Source organism: Arvicola amphibius, chromosome 11, assembly GCF_903992535.2.
Source record: "Arvicola amphibius chromosome 11, mArvAmp1.2, whole genome shotgun sequence".
Taxonomy (NCBI): domain Eukaryota; kingdom Metazoa; phylum Chordata; class Mammalia; order Rodentia; family Cricetidae; genus Arvicola; species Arvicola amphibius.
In genome coordinates, this window is record NC_052057.2 from 114,495,018 (window position 1) to 114,514,365 (window position 19,348).

The 19,348-nt window shown below is 42.7% G+C and overlaps 1 protein-coding gene across 1 annotated transcript in view; it reads left to right on the top strand.

The window, feature by feature from the left end:
* The first annotated feature begins 680 nt into the window (after positions 1 to 680).
* Positions 681 to 19,348, top strand: part of Ubxn2b (UBX domain protein 2B) — a 28,763-nt gene continuing 10,095 nt past the window's right edge. The window contains exons 1-5 of the mRNA XM_038347397.2: positions 681 to 806; positions 3,673 to 3,776; positions 9,819 to 9,969; positions 11,461 to 11,544; positions 12,433 to 12,542. Of these exons, the coding sequence (XP_038203325.1) occupies positions 723 to 806; positions 3,673 to 3,776; positions 9,819 to 9,969; positions 11,461 to 11,544; positions 12,433 to 12,542 (533 nt within the window). The 5' untranslated portion in view covers positions 681 to 722. The remainder of the gene's footprint in view (positions 807 to 3,672; positions 3,777 to 9,818; positions 9,970 to 11,460; positions 11,545 to 12,432; positions 12,543 to 19,348) is intronic.

The following is a 19,348-nucleotide window of genomic DNA, read 5'->3' on the forward strand; positions in this document are numbered from 1 at the left end:
TGCTGTTTTTTAAAGACCACATCAAGGCAGCGTACTGTAGGCTGGCACCCAGCCTGGTGCACACAGTAGGTACCAATGGAGTAGTCTCAATTCACATACAGGCCTCGCTTAATACTCTTTGCAACGCTTATTACAAATTTATTCTGTTATCTGTTTTCGTCTTTCTTTCCCTCATTAGCTTTCGGGTTACATAAAGGTCTGGACTTCTTTTTCTACCTTGGCAATCCTTGGGAGGTGTAAGCGCCTTGGATAAGACAGGAAAGGGTTAAATCAATACTGGCAGGGGTGGTTTAAGAATATCCATTTTCACTGCCAAAAGCTTTACTGCCTTTCTCTTCCTCAAAACGGATGCGGAGGGACGGATGTACCATACGATCCTTGACAAGGGAAAACGAACGATTGGACCAAGACTTAAAAGGTGAAGTTGCAACGTTCATCTGTTGAGTTGCGTGGACCTGCAAGTCAAGGCTGCGCTCTGGGACAACCTGCAGTATCTCCCAGCGAGTGGCCCAGTGATTGCACACAGAGGTGCAGAAGGTAAAAGCCTGGAGAGTCTTGAGGACCGGTGGGGAAAAGGAGCGAGGACCAACCTACCGCGACTGAGCTCCGCCCACTCCCGAGGGGGTGGTCGCCGAGTGGCTCCGCCCCCTCCCGCGGTCGCTAAGCAACCAGCCCCGGAAGTCGCGAGTCAGGAGCAGGCGGGCGCCGGGAGCTGGTGGAAGATGGCGGAGGGAGGACGCGCGGAGCCGGAGGAGCCGGAGAGGGGGTCCTCGAGGCCCCGGCCCCCGAGTGCGCGGGACCTACAGGTGCGGAGGCCCGGGGCGCGGCGGCGGGCGGGAGGCACGGGGCAGAGCCACTGGGTACCGCGCCTGAGCCTTGCCCGGACCCTGTCGGAGGAGGAGAATGATGGCTGGGGTCTCCAGGAGGCGCGCGGCGGGGTGGTGGGCGTGGAACCCAGGGCGCGCGGCGCACCGGGCAGCTGTGGGAAATGTCATTTTGCGGGGCGGTCTGGGTGGCTCCCGACTGATGTTGTCTGCCTGCTGGAGAGTTCCTATGGCCATCGCTTAAAAAGTAATTTAAAAATAACGCGTGCTGATCTTGGATGCTGTTTCGGATTTAAAGACTTACACATTAAAGGCAGTTTTTCTTCTTTTTCTTTCCTTATCAATAAGCTTGGCGTTTTTACAGGAGAGAGCTTAAAACAGTTCAGGCTGTGTTTGCAGCCCACTTGTAACAGTGTAACAGTAATAAAACTCGATAATGTTACAACGTCGACATTAGTCAACTGAACACTTGTCCATTAAATGCTACCTTATCAGATGCTAACACTAGCTCATTTTAGGCATTTTTCTGTGTTCTCATGAGATCATCGATAAAACTCGGCAATTAAACATGTGTAAGGGGTTATGGTTAAGAATAAATGAACCTGAATTTTCCAACCTTGGCAGAGCATTTTTAGTAGCCGGTCTTCATCTTTAACCAAACATACTGACTACTTGCTGTTACAACTTTGGGGAATTTGGAGATAAATAGGCTATCAAATCCATAAGTAGTACAGGATACTGTTGTATTATGGTATTAAGTATTTTGAAAGACCACGGACTTGAAACAGGCTTGTAAACTAGCCTTAATAGACCAAACCGATGTAAAGTTACATCGGTTAAAGTATTGATTGAGCATTGGTTCGCTACAGGTGACCCTGAAGCCACTTAACTAATTGTCTTAGTCAGGATCGCTACCACAGAGATGAAACACCACAACGTGGGGGGGAAACGGTTAACTTAGGTTCCCACATCACTGTTCATCCTCAAAAGGCAGTCAGGCTAGGAACTCAAGCAGGGCAGGGACTTGGAGACAAGCCTTAGAGTGTGCTGCTTACCTGCTTGCTCACTGTGGCTTGCCCAGCCTGCTTTCTTAGAGAACCCAGCCCAGGGATGGCACTACCCACAATGCACTGGGCCCTCCCCCATCAATCATTAAGGCCCCCCTCCTCCCTAATGACTCTAATTTTGTTAAGTAGGGGTAGTAACGGTGACAGAGAGATGCAGAGGAGTCTGCTGGGGGAGAGTGAAGACAGGGACAGTTTAAAACTTAAGACCTTGCCCTGATAGGCATCCGTGCCTGTGTTTTGCATGCACTAATCTTTCAACTGATCTTGACAGAAATTTCGTTAGGCATTTAAAGACATAAAAACTAAACTCAACGATGTTCAGTGATCCATCAGACATACACAGTAAGTGCCTAAGTTAAGGTTTGGATCCAGCTGAGAGAGAAAGAGGGGGTGTGTGAACATGGGAAGTAGAAGGAAGGGACAGATGATGGAATTATATTTTAATGTCAAAAGAATTATGATCTATGTAAGAACTTTTAATTCAGTTCTTAAGAGGTCAGAGCCATTCATTAGCATTTCTAGGGAAATTGCCTTTTCAGAAATCCACAAGTTGCTGCATCATCTGTGAGAGACTGGAAGAAGGAGGGATAAAAACAGTTAGGAAATGGGGTGAAAGCCTCTAGGTGCCCTGAGTGTGTATTTTAAATGTGTTTAGCCAAAGGTGTATGGAACCTATAGGCCCGGGGATGTACTATAGTGTTAGGGTGCTTGTTTTGTATGGATGAGGCTCAGCCTGGCTTCAGTTCCCAGCCTGAAAAAAAAAAATCAGGACTGGATGATTTGGCCTCAGTTATTTATTCTTCTTTTCCTTCTGAGGAAAAAATACACAGAGATAGTTACCTGGTGGGGGAAAAGGCTTGTTTGATTGTAGAGTGAGTGGGGGCCCAAAGATTATAATCACACCGATTGAATACCCACTAGGAGCATTAAGGAAATTTCTTTTGTTTTGCCTGTTTTTTTGAGACAGGGACTCTCTCCACAGCCCTGACTATCCTGAAACTCACAGTGGACACCAGGCTGGCCTCGAACTCACGGACATGTTCCTGCTTCTGCCTTCCAAGTGCTAGGATTAGAGGGGTTTGACACGATGCCTGAATGAAAAAAAAAATTGTTACTCAAAACAGCAGAAGTAGAGGGAGGAGAAAACTGTAATAATTACATTAACATTTTAAATTCTATTTCAAAGACAAATATATTTTTACTTTATTTCGAAAGTAAGCAGCTATGTATCTGCAGTGTGTGATTTTGCAGTATTGCTTTATAAGTGGTCGAAACCTATATTTAATTCATTGTCTTATTTTTCAGCTCTTTCCCCTGAACTTGATGATATTTATGTCTGATAGACTTTTAGGCAATACTTTTGAACTTGTTTCATGTTCCTGGATTTTGAAAACTACTAAGCAAAATTATATTGTGAGATTGATTTAGAGAAATTGACTATAGCATGAACTGTCTTCAGAAAGCCTTGGGAGCCTGGAGGAGAGTTACACAGGCCCAGAGGGGAAAACAGTGTCTTGCCAAACTCAGTTTTTAAAACTGTTGAATAGTTAATTAAAAGAATTATTGTAACAAATTTTCTCTGGCATAGGCAGTTTAATTAATTGAATACTATGAAACCTCACAAGTTAGTTTCTTTTGGAAAGGCAACATCTTTTGAGGCAACAGCCTTCATTTTTTAGTAGGAAATTGTTAATGCCCACTTCCAAACTAATGCATGTTCCTCAGCTGTCTACAAGTGTATTTCCGTCGCTAGCGGGTAACAAGCCTGTTGCTGTGTGTAGTTGGCCTTGGCAGGACTGTACGAAGAGGAAGTGAAATGCAAGTCTTCCAGGCCTGCCAGATCTGCAGCTCCCGTCTTTAAGAGCCCACGGACGCTGCCGCAACGGTGAGTGTTGCTTCCCGACAGCTACCTGCAGTAGCTTAGCGCACTGAGCCAATTTTAAGTCACTTTGAGGATTTCCTAAGTTAATTTTTTAAAAATAAATATGGAGGTACTATTCTAAAATTTTTATAGTCAATGAAAAAAAAACTTTTGAAGAAATCCCGTGGTGCCTGCTATTATCCTAAGCACCACATGAATTCTGTCTTGAATCCTGGAGCTTTAATATTTTTGTCCTTGCGCTCATTGAGCTCGATGGCATGTCCAGGCTCTCCTCTCAGCAGCACTCGGGTGCAGTCTTGTCCGCTGAGGGCCAGCAGGGTTCTCACCATCACCACGGGGGCTCTGCAAGTCCCTGGTCCCCACTGAAGAATCTGTCAGTTCTGAAGTCTCTGTGTGTGCTTTTGTACTGCCATGCCTGGTCTGACATGATTTCCTGGGATCTGTTTGTTGTCATTAAAATCTCTGGATGACAAAAAGAACAGACTAGAGGTTTAGAAGATAAGAATCACATTTATTATAGTATGAATATTTTTATTGTTTTTTTTTAGTATTACATTAGAGAGCAAGCTTGAATTTTATTACCTCTCATTCTCAAAAAGTATAATTTCATCAGAAGTAGAAAAATTCACTGGACACTATTTTTTTCACTTCACATATTTTTTTTGAAGGGGAGACAAAAATGATACATCTTCCTGTGCTTGAATGATAAAAAAAGTCCTTATAGTTTCTCCCCTGTGTTTTCCTTTACAAATGTCAAAGCCCGTAGGAAGTGTGACGGTTAGTCAGGTAAATACAGACTGAGCCTCTCCCTTCCTTCACCTGGGGTTAATGTGTCCTCATGGAGTCCTGCCTCACTCACGCATGCGCTCACTTCCTTCCACTCAGCTATCTGAAAGCAAATGACACCCGCTTCTAGACGTCATTGTGTACCCCTAAGAAGAATGTATAGAACCCAAATAACAAAGTATAGCTTACAAATTAACAGTGGCACCATGATGTCTTCTAGCCACTTTGGGGATTTGGGGACCCAGCTAGAGACTACTCATTTGACTTTTCCTGTGTTGAGTTTTGAATGTAGAAACTCTCTCTCTCTCTCTCTCTCTCTCTCTCTCTCTCTCTCTCTCTCTCTCTTTCTCTCTCTCTCTCTCGCTCTCCCTGTATTTAGCTCACCTCCATATTCTAAAATTTATTACATTCATTGTTTTAAAAAGTATACACCAGATGTCTCAAAATATCCTACATTCTAAATCACTGTTTCCTCATAATTAGATTCTTGTTAAACATTTTTGTCAAGATTACTAGATAAGTGATACTGTCTGCTTTTTATTATATCACATCAGGAGCCATATAATTCCAAGTTTTCCCACTCTTGGTGATATGCTCACTTGGTTAAGGTGCTGACCACCACATCACTCCATTGTCAGGTACAGTCTGTCCTTGTAATCAGCAGGTTGGTATCTCAGCATGATTTGAATATACTATCCTTTGACTTAGCGCTTACTTCTTAGATATATGAGTATATGTAGCTGTGTGTAATGTTTTAATTACCTCCTTAATGTATCCCCCCATTTTTAAAGTACTTAATGTGATTGTACCTGGGTTTTCCGCACTCAGTAGTTCATTGTTCAGCCTTTGACTCCCTAGCCTGAGCGCAGGAGAAGAACTTAACTTTGCTCTTAGTGCAGTAAACCTGATTTGGATTTTTGCAAGATTGACAAGTAGATATTTTCCTTGCGTTTCATGGGTTAATTCTGTGATCATGAGTTAAGGTTGTCCTAGGCTGCCAAGAGGTGCAAGCCATTTTGAGCACCCTGAAAATACTAAGATCTGTGGATGTGACTCAGTGGTGGAGTTTTGCCTAGCATGTGCAAGACCTTGGGTTCAATCCCTAGAACTCTTTCTTCCCCCCATTGGATGCATTTACTTATGCAATCCGAAAAGAATTTGTTGTTAGTAGTTTGATTTGGTAGTGCTCTTTTGTTTGTTCATTTGGGGGTGTCATGGACTAAACTCAGTATTGCACACACATTAACCATGTAGTCCTACCGCTGAGCTGTACCCCTCCAACCAGTAATGCTGACCTCAAGAATCATTTACCACTCAAAAGGATAAATTTCTGTAAAAGATTCGGAGGCTGTTTAATCACTTCAGGTACAGTGCGCACAGAGATCATCAGCAGTCTTTTCTGCACGTGACACCCATAGTTTTCACGTCATGCAGCTCCCTGCTTCACCTTCAGTGAGAACGTTTGCCCTGCTCACTGTCCCCATGTTTTGTTTCTGTAGGCCGCTGCTCTCTGTCTGTCCTCCTAGGGCAGTGTTAGAAATCAAAGTGGTTGTACTCTCCCTGTCACTTCTTGTGGTTTTCAGGGTGTCATATGCAGCCTAGTCAGGCCTGGAACTCACTGTTAGTCAGGCTACCCGCAGTCCTCCTGCCTCAGCCTCCCAAGGCTGAGATTTCCAGAGACTGCTAACACCACCACACCTGGCCCCTTGGCTTTTTAAGCCAGCTGCACTGGTTAGTTTCTGTCAGCTTGACACAAGCTAGAGTCTCCTGGGAAGAGCACTCCCCGGTGAGAGATTGCCTCTGGCTGACTGGTCTGCAGGCCTGTCTGTGGGGGCCCATGGGAAGGGCCCATGTGGGAGGTGCCATCCCTGGGCAGGTGGTCCTAGGTATAAGAACGTATGTTGAGCAAACCATGGAGAGCAATCTAGTGAGTAGCATTTCCCCACGTCTCTGCTTCAGTTTCCACCTCCAGGCTCCTGCCATCGCTCCCCTCAGTAATGATAACCTGTATGGTGTAATAAACCCTTCCATCAGCCAGTTTGCTCTTGGTCAGTAGAAACTAAATAAAACGCTAATATAGTTTCATTATCAAAAATATTAGACATAATGTGGTCTATGCCTTTAGCCTACAGAAAGTGTGTAATCTTTAGACCAACTTTCAGGCCAGGTTGACAGCTTTAACAAATTAATGCATGCGAGGCTGTGTGCCAGCAGCAGAACTTAGGACATGTCCTCTCCAGGTCATGATTTACGTAGCATTGTTTTGAGAATTAAATGAGATGGACGGTGTGCTATGCCTAGCATGGGCTTTAACCAGTCACTAAAATCGAAGTAAGCCCCGGGGGTCAGAGGCAGAGAGGCGTAGAAGGAAACATGAAGAAAGGACAGGAGAGTACAGGAGAGGCTGCGGAACGTTACAGCTTAGTGGAAGTGCAGCCAGGGTGAACCTCATGGGTATGTGACCCTGCTGTCACACAAGTCTACACTTAGGAGGGTTCCATTCCGAGTTAAGCGCTTGACTCCCTAGTGTGTTTTGAGTGAAGAGACTTAGATGTCCATTTGCAGTTGGCTCCATTATTATGCTGCATTCATTCAAGTCACTGAAATGCTTGTGTGCAGAAAGTTCATTCAGTGAAAAGGAGCCGGAGTGCAAGAGCTCAGCCCCATGTGTATGTGTGTGTGGGTGTCTCTTCATTAACCACCCCTAGTCTGTTTTCTCATCTGGAAAATGGGGATCGCTTAGTTATAAGAATGGTATGAAAATATATTTGCCCTTTGATAATATTAACTATTAATCTTTTGGGGGAAGTAGGAAAAAGCATATCCTTTTAGAAAAATCAATGTCAAGTTACAACAATGGGAGAAGAAGAGGCAGCCCAGTTTGGGTACCCTAAGGGACAAGACAACAGTAGGAGGTTACACTGGTACCCTAAGGGACAAGACAACAGGCGGTTACACTGGTACCCTAAGGGGCAAGACAACAGTAGGTTACACTGGTACCCTAAGGGACAAGACAACAGTAGGCGGTTACACTGGAATGAGGGAGAGAATGGAATTGCACTAGTGCTTTCTAAAACTTGGTTATAGAAACTTCCTGGCACAGAATACAGGGCATGAGTAGGAAAGAGAGTTTGGGGAGCTGCAGTAGATCTGTGCTTGCTGACGAGAGGCCTGCAGCATGCAACTTGGTTGGCCTTAGAACTGGTGGACTTCATTTATGCAGGATTGCTCAGTAGGCGCTTTATTTTTTTAAGGTCTTTACAAAGTTTAAATGTCAATAAGTTAGGGCCAGGCATGGTGGCATATGTCTTTACTCCCTACACTGGGGAGGTCAGGGCTGAAGGTCAACGTTAGCTATGTAGAAGTTCAAAGCCAGCTTCGTGTACAGGGGCTGTCTCACTCCTGCCCCAGGCAACCAGCCAAACAAAGTAGGAGAGAGCTAGGCATGATCATGTGTGCTTGCAATACCAGCACTTGTGTGGCCCAGGCAGGAGGACCATAGCCTGGGCTGCATGGAGAGAGAATGGAAGAAAAGATGTTTTTAAAGGGAGGTGAAATATTACCTTTGAGTCATTTATTGGAAGTTGCAATGGGAGTGGATAAATACTTTTTTGATCAAATGATTTTCAAAGAGGAGAACAGAAGGCAAGGGCATCGACATCTTATTGTGGAAAAGGGAAGAAAGGAAATTTAGTAAAACCAAAGCATGGTTGGAACCCCACTGCACAGTGAGGCTAACGGTGCCTCTCAGGAAAGTCAGGGAAAGATGAAGTTCCCGTGTGAAGTGAGAAAATGGAAGCGGGCAATGTCGTCACTGCTCCAGTTGTAGTGCCCTTGGTCCTCTGTGTCCACAGAGAACGGCTAGAGCTCATGGAGCACCCTCCGAGCTTAGGACACCAAGTACTCGATATGAAGACTTATTCCAAAGCTGCAGAGGCCTAAGAGTCTGACCAGCGAGTCAAAACTGGGACATTGAATCTCCCACCCTTGGAGATGGCTGTTTGGCTCCGGCAAAGATGCCGCTGCAGAGCAACGAGGAGAGGGCATTTCGTGGCATTGCCTAAGGGAAGAAATTAGCATTGGCCTCTCTTTCCCTTATGCAACACACAGTCAGTTCCAGACGGCTTGCAGCTCTGACTATAAATATCAGTGAGGCTGCCTGATCTCAGGGAAGGCCATAACAAACCGCTAAATCTTTTCCTGTGACCAGTTTTCCCAGGCCTTTGTCACAAGGCAAAGAGGCAGGATCATTCACTTTGGCAGATGGTTGAGACAGGGAGGGAAGAAGCTATACTTGGGGACAAAGGTGGCAGGAAGCTGTGCTGGCTTTGTTTGTCACAGTTCCTGAGGCCATGTGCTGTGCAGTCCCTCCTCTCCAACACTGCACTTATTTCAGAGACAGGCAGACTTTCGTCGTGCTTGCTGCACCCACCCCACACCACGGGTGTGCAGTGCGAGCCTGGGAAGACTGGGTTCTAGTGGACTCAGTGGCTCTGATGGGGTGGTGCCCCTCCCCACAGCAGTAGTGGGGTTCTGCTGGTGTGCACACCTGTGTCCAGGTAGCAGGACGTGAGAACTGCTGCTTCCTCTGTAACTTGGTTGCCAGCTTAGGAGAAAACCTTGAAGGGAACCTCTGTTGTAGTTTCTGCCATTGCTCTGTGAGTTAGTGGGAACTGGAATAGAAGGAGTGGGGAAATAAAAAGTGAACTCTGTCACCTTGTAGGAAGTCTCTATGTGTTACTTCATTGTTAAATTTTCTGATCTCCTTGAGAAAGATTAGGATAATCTTAGGTGAATGGAAATGTGTGTTTTGTAGCCTTTCTGAAGTTAGAGTCAGGGCAGATCTTAGTTACTACAAAGGGAATATATGAAGTTATTTACACGGAAATTGTAATGCACTAGGTCTTTCTGCAGAATAAGCCTTTGTGTCGCCATATGGGGCAAGAATAACCTCCACCTGTTGCCAGTGCCCCTCCCCGCAACAGGAGAAGAATCCTTAAGCAGTCACCCAGGGTCAAGGTGGGAAACCAGGACCCCAGTCGCCATGCTGGCGCTGAAATGTCAGGCTCCACAAACCCAGAAGGGATACAGACTCTCCCTGTTTTATATTTGCCTGAGTTCCGTTGTACAGTTAGATATCCTGAAGAGCTCAGTGTACTTCTTTATAAAGAAAAGTTAGTTCCTATGGCTGTGTGGCTTCTTATTCTAGAGTGTTTGTGCCTGTTCTGAGTTTTTATTCATGAGCTGTGCTGTTTAAAGGCTTTATTCAGGTGAACAGGAATGTGGTGGAGTACATATAGCTCAGCCTCCACCTGGGAACATTGTGAATGACCTCTTCAGAGAGGCAAGGGAGCACGGGGCCGTCCCTCTAAGTGAAGCCACAAGGTCTTCAAGTGACGACAAAGCTAAGGTCAGTGCTGTCTGTAACTGCTGTTTCTGGGAAGGCGCGAGCTACTTGGACATGTCTCGTGGTGACGCTTTTCTGATCTTTCTGGCCACATGGTCGAGAATGACTGCTCCATGAAACTTGAGTTTTAGGCTTTATTTGGCAGCAGCTGGGAAACTTCCTCCTGTCAAGCCTTGAGGTCATTTTAACATTTCCACGTTCTCCAATTCTGTAAGCAAAGTATGGAATTGATTTCATATGTGGAACAAAGTAAGGTTGTAACCTAAAGCACATTTGTCATGCAAATGGTAATTAAAAGAATAGCCATCTCTGCCCACAGTATCCTACCTGAGGACTATGTGTTCAGTACAGCAATATCAAAAGTGGGATCATAGCCTACTTGATGTAGGTAAGGTCAAATTGTGACTAGAGCTGACTTCCTGTAGCTAACAAAACAGCGTAAGATGGAGGTCATCCCAGGAAACGACACATGGACACAGTGCAGAAATGAACAGGTCATGGTGAAACTCGGCCACAGCAGATACATCTGCATCACGGCTCCTGCATCTGTGGCTCAGGGAATATCTTGGAAGAGGGAGCAGGAAGGTTGTAAGAGCCAGAATACCAGGAAGTCAGCTGTAAAAGTCCCCTAGAAGTGGCTGCATAACCAAGACTGAAACAATGGCAATTTCAAGGGGGTGTTAACATGGGATGGGGAAATCGCATGTGGTCACACTCCTAAGAACTACGGGCAACCCTTGACTGCTGGGAGAAGGAGGATTACCCTCTCCCAGGGATGACCTCTTGTTGGTTATCCAATGCAGAGTGGTCAGCCTGGTAACTATTTACACACCACCAATGAAAACATGTATTTACAGACATGTATGTATGTAACAATAATATGAGATATGTATTTACATATATGTATGTATGTAACAATAAGAAAAAAGAGGCTCTCAACTTGGAGGAGGGATGTGGGAGGGGCTAGAAGGGAGAAAATGATGTAATTTCTATTTCAGTTAAAACGTAAAAATGGAAGTATGGGTGGAGGGGAGGGGAGGGAAGTGGGAGGAGGGGAGAAGATGGAAATTTTTAATAAGAAAATTAAAACAATAAATATTAATTTACAAAAAATTTAAAGCCTATAAAATACATACAGAATTCTTTAACAATTTGTAACATTTATTTTGTGTGTGTGGTCATGTACACACAAATCCACACCCCACATGTGGAGGTCAGAGGACAGTTTGCAGGAGTCTGTTCTCTCCTTCTACTGTGTGGCTTCTAGTGGTCAAACTAAGTTATTGCACATTTCGAGTTACTAATGTTTACATGAAAAGACATTTAATTTCTCACATACACTTGCTTGTAACTTAATGGCTTTATTCCAGTGTATTTTCCTAGTCACTATGAATCTGGCCAATAATTTCTTGTCTAGTTTTGAAATCAAGTATCCAAATAACATTTTGACTGTAAGCCATAGTGAACTCTTAACCCATTTATCCTGTGTTCCAGTCATTTACAGGTGGAGGATACAGATTGGGCAGTTCCTTCTGTAAGCGGTCAGAGTATATCTATGGAGAAAATCAGCTGCAAGATGTAGGTACAGTCATCAAAATGTTAAGCTTTCACCTCTAGTTGATACTGTTTATTTCTCCTTCCTTAATTAATATTTGACACTATAAATACAGTTGTCTCTTATAGTTTTTGAAGCAGGAGTTAAAGAACCTGTGTGCTTTTATTAGCAATAATAATTTCTACTGCTATATTGGAATGTCTAACTTTTTTGGTTTTTTGTTTGTTTGTTTGTTTGTTTTGTTTTGTTTTGGAGACAAGGTTTCTCTGTGTAGCTCTAGATGTCCTGGAACTCACTCTGTAGACCACACTGACCTCAAACTTGAGATCCACCTGCCTCTGCCTCCTGAATGCTGGGATTAAAGACATGTGCCACCACTGCCAGGCAGAATGTATAATTCTCATAACGTTTTTTAAGAAATTGTATGCTTTCATAATATAGCATGAATTAAACTATAAAACATTTGAAATCACTATTTCTGTTGCCTTTGAAAATATTAAAATTATAAATTTATTTTAGACATTAACAGTTTCTTGGAAGGGTTCCCTTGCCCCTTGGCATGAATTGTTAAGTGGTGGAACTAAAGAGATTTGGGGCTGGAAGAGGGGTCTGAGTCACAGGTGCCAAGTGGAGTCTGTCTTCCTGCTGCTTATGCTCCTTCGTGAACTCTGAGAGATTGCTCAGCAGCCAGGCGCCACCCATGGGACTTTGATATTTGCAGCTATTATCAGAGTTCTAAGCTAAAAATAAACCTACTAAGTAAACACATGGTGGACCCACATGTTTAGCTTTGACTAAAACAAATATCTCTGTATTTTAAGATAAATTAATCAGATAGTAAGTTAGGAGATATAGCATTGAAATCTAATATTGTTTGGAGATAAATTCTTTTTTTTTTCCATCTCCAAAAGGTTCAGATTTTACTGAAGCTGTGGAGCAATGGTTTCAGTTTGGATGATGGAGAACTGAGACCTTACAGTGACCCAACAAATGCTCAGTTTTTGGAATCTGTTAAGAGAGGGTAAGATGAATTATTCTTATTCTCTTTATTATGTGGAATGGAATTGTTTTGAGTATGTGCATGCATGTTCCTGTGACTGCACATGTATGTATACACATAGATGTGGAGGTCGTAGGTCAGTCTCAGTGGTATTCCCTCACTTGCCTAGAACTCCCCAGGTAGGCTAGGCTGGCTGGTCACTGCCCCAGGGACCTGTGGCCCCGGTCCTGGGACACCAGTGCATAGCACCACACACAGCCTTGTCACAGTGCATAGCAGCCTGGCTACAGCGCGTAGCACCGCGTGCAGCCTTGTTACCTAGGTTCTCTGGAGATTGAGCTCAGGTGGCCATGCTTGTGTGGCAGTTATTTGACCAATAACTCCTCTTCCCAGGCCCTGTTTCTTTCTTTCTTTCTTTCTTTCTTTCTTTCTTTCTTTCTTTCTTTCTTTCTTTCTTTCTTTCTTTTCTTTCTTCCTACTGTTCTGTATACACTGCTAGCTTTCAAGAATTAGTAATTGTGATGTATTACATAAGTGACTTTGGGGAGATGGATCTTTGTAGAGAAAGGACATTGGATGATTGTACCTCTTTTAAATATGATGACACTATGGGCTTTGCTCCAAGAAGAAATGCCTTAATGAATTGAATAGCATCTATCTACCTACATATCTACCTATCCGATAAGCCTCTGTCCTGCTTACTGTTGGCAAGGTACCATGACAAAACACCAAGACCAAGGCAGCTAATAAAAGAAAGCATTTAATGGTGGTATACAGTCTCAGAGGGTGAGTCTGTGATCTGAGGACTGAAAGTATGGCTGTAGGCAGGCCTGCGTAGCCCTCAAACAGTAGCTGAGAACTTAACATCCAATCCATAGCCATGCGGCAGAGAGCCAGCTGGGAATGGCGTGAGCTTTAAACCTCTGAGCCCATCTCCTCCAAAGCCACACACTCTGATCCTTCCCAAAAGTCCTACCAACCAGGGACCAAGATTTCAAATTTGAATCCTTCCAGCTTTGTTGACTGCAGCAAACTTCTCTCTCTTGGGCACATTCCTCTCCATCTGCAGTTCTCTTTGGCAAATATCCCACACCATATCCTCAAGAACAAGGGATGAGCAAAGTCTCCTTTCTGAGAATATCTGTTAGAGGTTCTGACTAGCTGAGATCCATTAGCTCTTTCTTGAAAGATTTAGTAACACTGTCTTTGTTGTCCTATAAGAACAACTGTTCGGTAGTATAATCTGCTTATACACATCATTTCTCCAAAAGTTGACATATTTTACCTTACGTATACTAAATACAGGAAAGTAATTTTTATAGTAAAAAATGCCTATCAGTGATATTTACATTATTTCTTTAATATAAGTTTATATTTCAAATTATATATGCTTAATTCATACACTTTCTATGTAAATGTAACATATAAAATCACCATTGATGAAGTGTATGGTGTTGTCAGCCTAATTACTATAAATCACATTTCATTCAAGGATTTAATATGGGAGGTACATTCTTGGAAATGCAAGGGATCTTCAGAAATAAAAATATAAAATCCTCCAAAAATGCTTAGTTGATTTTTGGTTACTTATACGCTAGAAGTGGGCCCAGACATCATGAAGAAGAGAGTTGTTCCCCATGTCAGTCTCTGCACGCTCTGATTCTGTGTTAACTGTGATGTTGTCCTCGGGGTAGACCAGTCTTCTGTGGCCGTGCAGTCCACAGTCTCTCCCCTGACACTGAAGCATCTGCTGCTCACGGTTACCTGATAATCAGAAATACCTTTATCAATATCGGACTGCCTCCAGGATGGAGTTCAAAGCAAATGGTTATAGCCAGGGATGGTGATTCTGAGTATCCGTGACAAGTCCTTGTGTAGATAAGACCTCTCTGCAGTGCAGAGATATGAAGAATAAAGACCCTTTTTCCTCGCTGTTGGTGGAACTGTAAACCTGTACCACCACCAAGGAAATCTGTATGGAGGGTTCTCCAAAGACAGAAATCTGCCTACCATTTGACACATAGGATTCCTGAATAATTTCCTAAAGAACTCTAAAGCAACATACCATGGAGATACTTGTACATCCGTGTGTATAAAACACTGTTCACAATAGCTCAGGGACTGAGCCATCCTAGATATTCACCAACAGTGAATGGATTGAGAAAATGTAAAGATACGTAATACATTTCTATGAATTGGAAATAATGTTAGACAATACTAGCCAGGCTCAAATACTATGTGTTTTCTCTAATATGCATCATCTAGATTTAATATATGCATAGATATATAAATGTATGTATCTGTATATTAGTACATAGATCATGAATAGAAAGGGGATCATGAGAAGGGAAGAAGAGATCATAAGGTAGATAAAAAAGAGATTAATCAGTACATGTAGAAAGGAGACAGCCTATTTCCAGTAAAGAAGTGAAGGGCATAGAACAACAGTAAAAACAAAATACAGTAACTTGTGTATGCAGATGCCATAGTGAAATCTGTTACTTTCTGTACTAACCAAAAGCATTTTTTATTTATTATTCTTCTCTTACATATTACACCCAAACCACAGTTTTTCCTCCCTTTCCTTCCCCCAGTCTCCTCTCCTCATCTCCCCTCTGCCCCACATCCACATCCCCACAATCTCCCTTAGAAAATAGCAGGCCTCCATGGGACATCAACCAAATATGGCATAATATGCTACAATAAGACCAAGTACTTACCATAGCATCAAGGCTGGGCAAGGCAACCCAGTAGGAGGAAAAGGGTCCCAAGAGCAGGTGAAACAGTCAGCTCCCGTCCCTGCTCCCCCTGCTAGGAGTCTCGCAAGGATACCAAACTACTTAGCCATAGCACATATGCAGGGGACCTAAACCAGACCCCTACAGGCTCCCCGATCTCAGTGAGACACCATGAGTACTGGTCATGCTGGTCACTTGATTCTGTGGGCCATGTTCTTTTGGTGTCCCTGACCCTTCTGGTTCCTCCTATCCTTCCTTCACTTCCTCCAAAGGACTCCCCAAACTATGCCTAATTTTGGCTGTGGGTCTTTGCATCTGCCTCCATTTGTTTGTTGGGTGATGCCTCTCTGGTTTGTTTGATGACAGTTGTGCTGGCTCCGGTCCTAGAATACTCTGCAGGCAGGACAAGTTATAGGCTAGAAGTTTGGTGGCTGGGTTGGTGTCCCAATCCCTCCACTTGAAGCCTTATCTGGTTACAGAAGATGGCCAGTTCAAGCTCCAGGTCCCCCATTACTAGGAGTCTTTGCTAGGGTTAGTTACTCTCATAGATTGCATGGAATTCACTAGGTTTCCACCTTATTCCCAAAATGTTTCCTAATTCTAGTCATTTCTCCTAGTATCTCCCCCCACCCCCGATCACTCCTATTCCCAACTCCCATCTGTCCCCCATCTACCAGCAAAATCTATTCTATTTCCCCTTTCCAGGGACACCCTTGTATCCCCCTCTTGAGCCCTCCTTGTTACTTAGACTCTCTGGGTCTCTGGATTGTAGCATCGTTATCTCTTATTTTACAGCCAGTGTACACTTATAAGTGAGTACATACCATGCTTGTCTTTCTGTTCCATCAAGATGGAACTTGGAACAGATGAGTAATACTCCATTGTATATAAATGTACCACAGCCTCTTTCTTCATTCTTTGGATGGAGGTATCTAGGTAGTTTCTAGTTTCTGGCTTTTATAAACAAAGCTGCTGTGAACATGGTTGAACAAGTGTCCTTGAGGTAGAATAGAGCATCCCTTGGGTACATGCCCAGGAGTGGTATGACTGGGTCTTGAGGTAGATCAGTTCCCAATTTTCTGAGAAACCTTTATAGTGATTTCCAAAGTGGCTGTACAAGTTCGCACTCTACCAGCAGTGGGGGAGCATCTTGTTCCAGATCCTCGACAGCATGAGCTATTTCTTGTGTTTTTTTATCTTAGCCATCTGATAGATATAAGATAATCTCAAAATCATTTTGATTTGCATTTTCCTGATGGCTAAGAATGTTGAACATTTCTTTGTTTCTTGGATATTTGAGTTTCCTCTGTTGAAACTTCTCTGTTTAGATCTTTTAATTGGATTATTTAGTTTCTTGAGTGTTTGGATGAGTTCTGCCTCACTAGCCCCCAACTCCAGTCCCCCACCCCACCCCTACTCTGGTTCCAATCTTTGCCCAGTCTCAGAAAGCCCTTGAAACAGCGGCTCCTCTGGAACCATGCATGCAGGGTATTTAAAAGACCTCCTAAGGAGAGACCATGTAGTTTTCCAGTTCCATGTGGTTCCCCTTCTCCTCTCTTGGGGCCAGGAGACCATCCAGGAGCATTTTATTCATTAAATCTGGACTTTTAATTATTAATCCGGCTTGGTTTGATTGGCAGAGAGGTTTAATATGAGGGTACAGAAACCTTTCATTGAGTTCTTTTTATATTTTGGATATTAGCCCTCTGTCAGATATGGGGCTTGAAGATCTTTTCCCATTCTGTGGGCTGCCGTTTTTTCCTATTGACAGTGTCTTTTGCCTTACAGAAATTTTTCAGTTTCAGGAGATCCCATTTATCAATTATTGATCTTAGTGCCTGTCCTATTTCTGTTCTGCTCAGAGAGTCTCTTGCGCCAATGCATTCAAGACTAATCCCCATTTTCTCTTCTAGCAGGTTCAGTGTATCTGGATTTAAATGAAGTCTTTGATTCACTTGGACTAGAGTTTTATGCAGGGTGATAAATGTGGATCTGTTTGCATTTTTTTTACATGCCAATATTCAGTTAGACTAGCACCATTTGTTGACGAGGCCGTCTTTTTTCCATTATATATTTCTGTCTTTATCAAAAATCAGATTGCATAGGTATGTGGATTTATGTCTGGACCTTTCATTCAGTTCCATTGATCAACATGTCTGCTTTATGCCAGGCCATGTTTTTTTTTATTACTGCTGCTCTGTAGTACAGTTTGAAATCAGGGATGGTGATACCTTTAGAAGTTTATTTATTGTATAGGATAGTTTTAGCTATCCTGTTCTCCCCCCCCCCCCATGAAACTGAGTATTGTTCTTTCAAGGTCTGTAAAGAATTGTGTTGGGATTTTAATGGGGATTGCATTGAATCTGTAGATTGCTTTTGGTAAGATGGTCATTTTTACTGTGTTAATCCTACCAATCCATGAGCATGGGAGATCTTTCCATCTTCTGATATCTTCTTCAACTTCTTTCTTTAAAGACTTGAAGTTTTTTGAAAGACAGGTCTTTCACTGGCTTGGTTAGAGTTACCCCAAGATGCTTTATGTTATTTGTGACTATTGTAAAGGGTGTTGTTTCCCTGATTTCCTTCTCAGTCCATTTGACATTTTTATATCAGAGGGCTACTAATTTTATTTTTTTTCGGTTTTTCGAGGCAGGGTTTCTCTGTAGCATTGGAACCTGTCCTGGAACTAGCTCTTGTAGACCAGGCTGGGATGTGTAGCCCGGGCTGGCCTCGAACTCGTGATCCTCCTGCCTCTGCCTCCTTCGGCAAATCCTACCGGCATGCACCACCACAACCGGCCTGATTTTATTTTTTAAGTTAATCTTGTATCCAGTCACTTCACTAAAGGTCTTATCAGCTGTAGGAGTTCCTTGGTAGAAAATTTGGGGTAGAATTGATATGTACTATCATAACATCTGTGAGTAATGATACTCTGATTTCCTCTTTTCCAATTTGCATCCCTGCATCTCCTTTAGTTGTCTTATTGCTCTAGCTAAAACTTCAAGTACTGTATTGAACAGATGTTGAGAAAGTGAACAACCTTGTCTTGTTCCTTATTTTAGTGAATTGCTTGAGTTTCCACTTAATTTAACATTGACTACAGGCTTGCTGGAAATTGCCTTTATTATGTTTAATAATAATTGTGTCCCTTGTATCCTGATCTCTCCAAAACTTTTATCATGAAGTAGTGTTGGATTTTGTCAAAGGCTTTTTCAGCATCTAGTTTGACGAGCATGTGTTTTGTTTTTTTCCTTTGAGCTTGTTTATATTGTGGATTACATTACAGATTTTCATATGTTGAATCATCCCTGCATCTCTGGGATAAAGCCTACTTGATCATGGTGGATGATCTTTTTTATGTGTTCTTGGATTTTGTTTATGTATATTTCATTGAGTATTTTTGCATCACTATTCATGAGGAAAATTTGTCTGTAATTTTCTTTGTTGAATCTTTGTGTGGTTTGGGTATCAGGGTAACTATGCGCCCATAAAATGAATTTGGCAATGTTCCTTTTGTTTCTATCTTATGTAAAAATTTGAGGTATATTGGTATTAGCTCTTCTTTAAAAGTCTGGTAGAATTCTGTGCTGAAACTGTTTGGCCCTAGGTCTTTTTGTTTGGGAAACTTAATGACTGCTTCTATTTTCTTAGGGGCTATAGGTCTAGTTAAATTGTTTATCTGATCTTGATTTAACTTTGGTAAGTGGTATCCATTGAGAAAATTGTTCATTTCTTTTAGATTTTTCAATTTTGTGGAGTACAGGTGTTTGAAATATGACCTAATGATTCTTTGCATTTCTTCAGTGTCTATTGTTATGCCCCCCCTTTTCAGTTCTGATTTTGTTTGGATATTCCCTCTCTGTCTTTTTGTTAGTTTGGATAAGAGTTTATCTTGATTATCTCAAAGAACCAACTGTTTCATTGATTCTTTATATTGTTCTTTTTGTTTCTATCTTATTGATTTCAGCCCTGAGTTTATTTCATCCAGTCTACTCTTGGGTGTTTCTGCTTGTTTTTGTTCTAGAGCTTTCAGGTGTGCTGTTAAGTTGCTAGTATGAGATCTCTGCAGTTTCTTTATGTAGGCGCTTA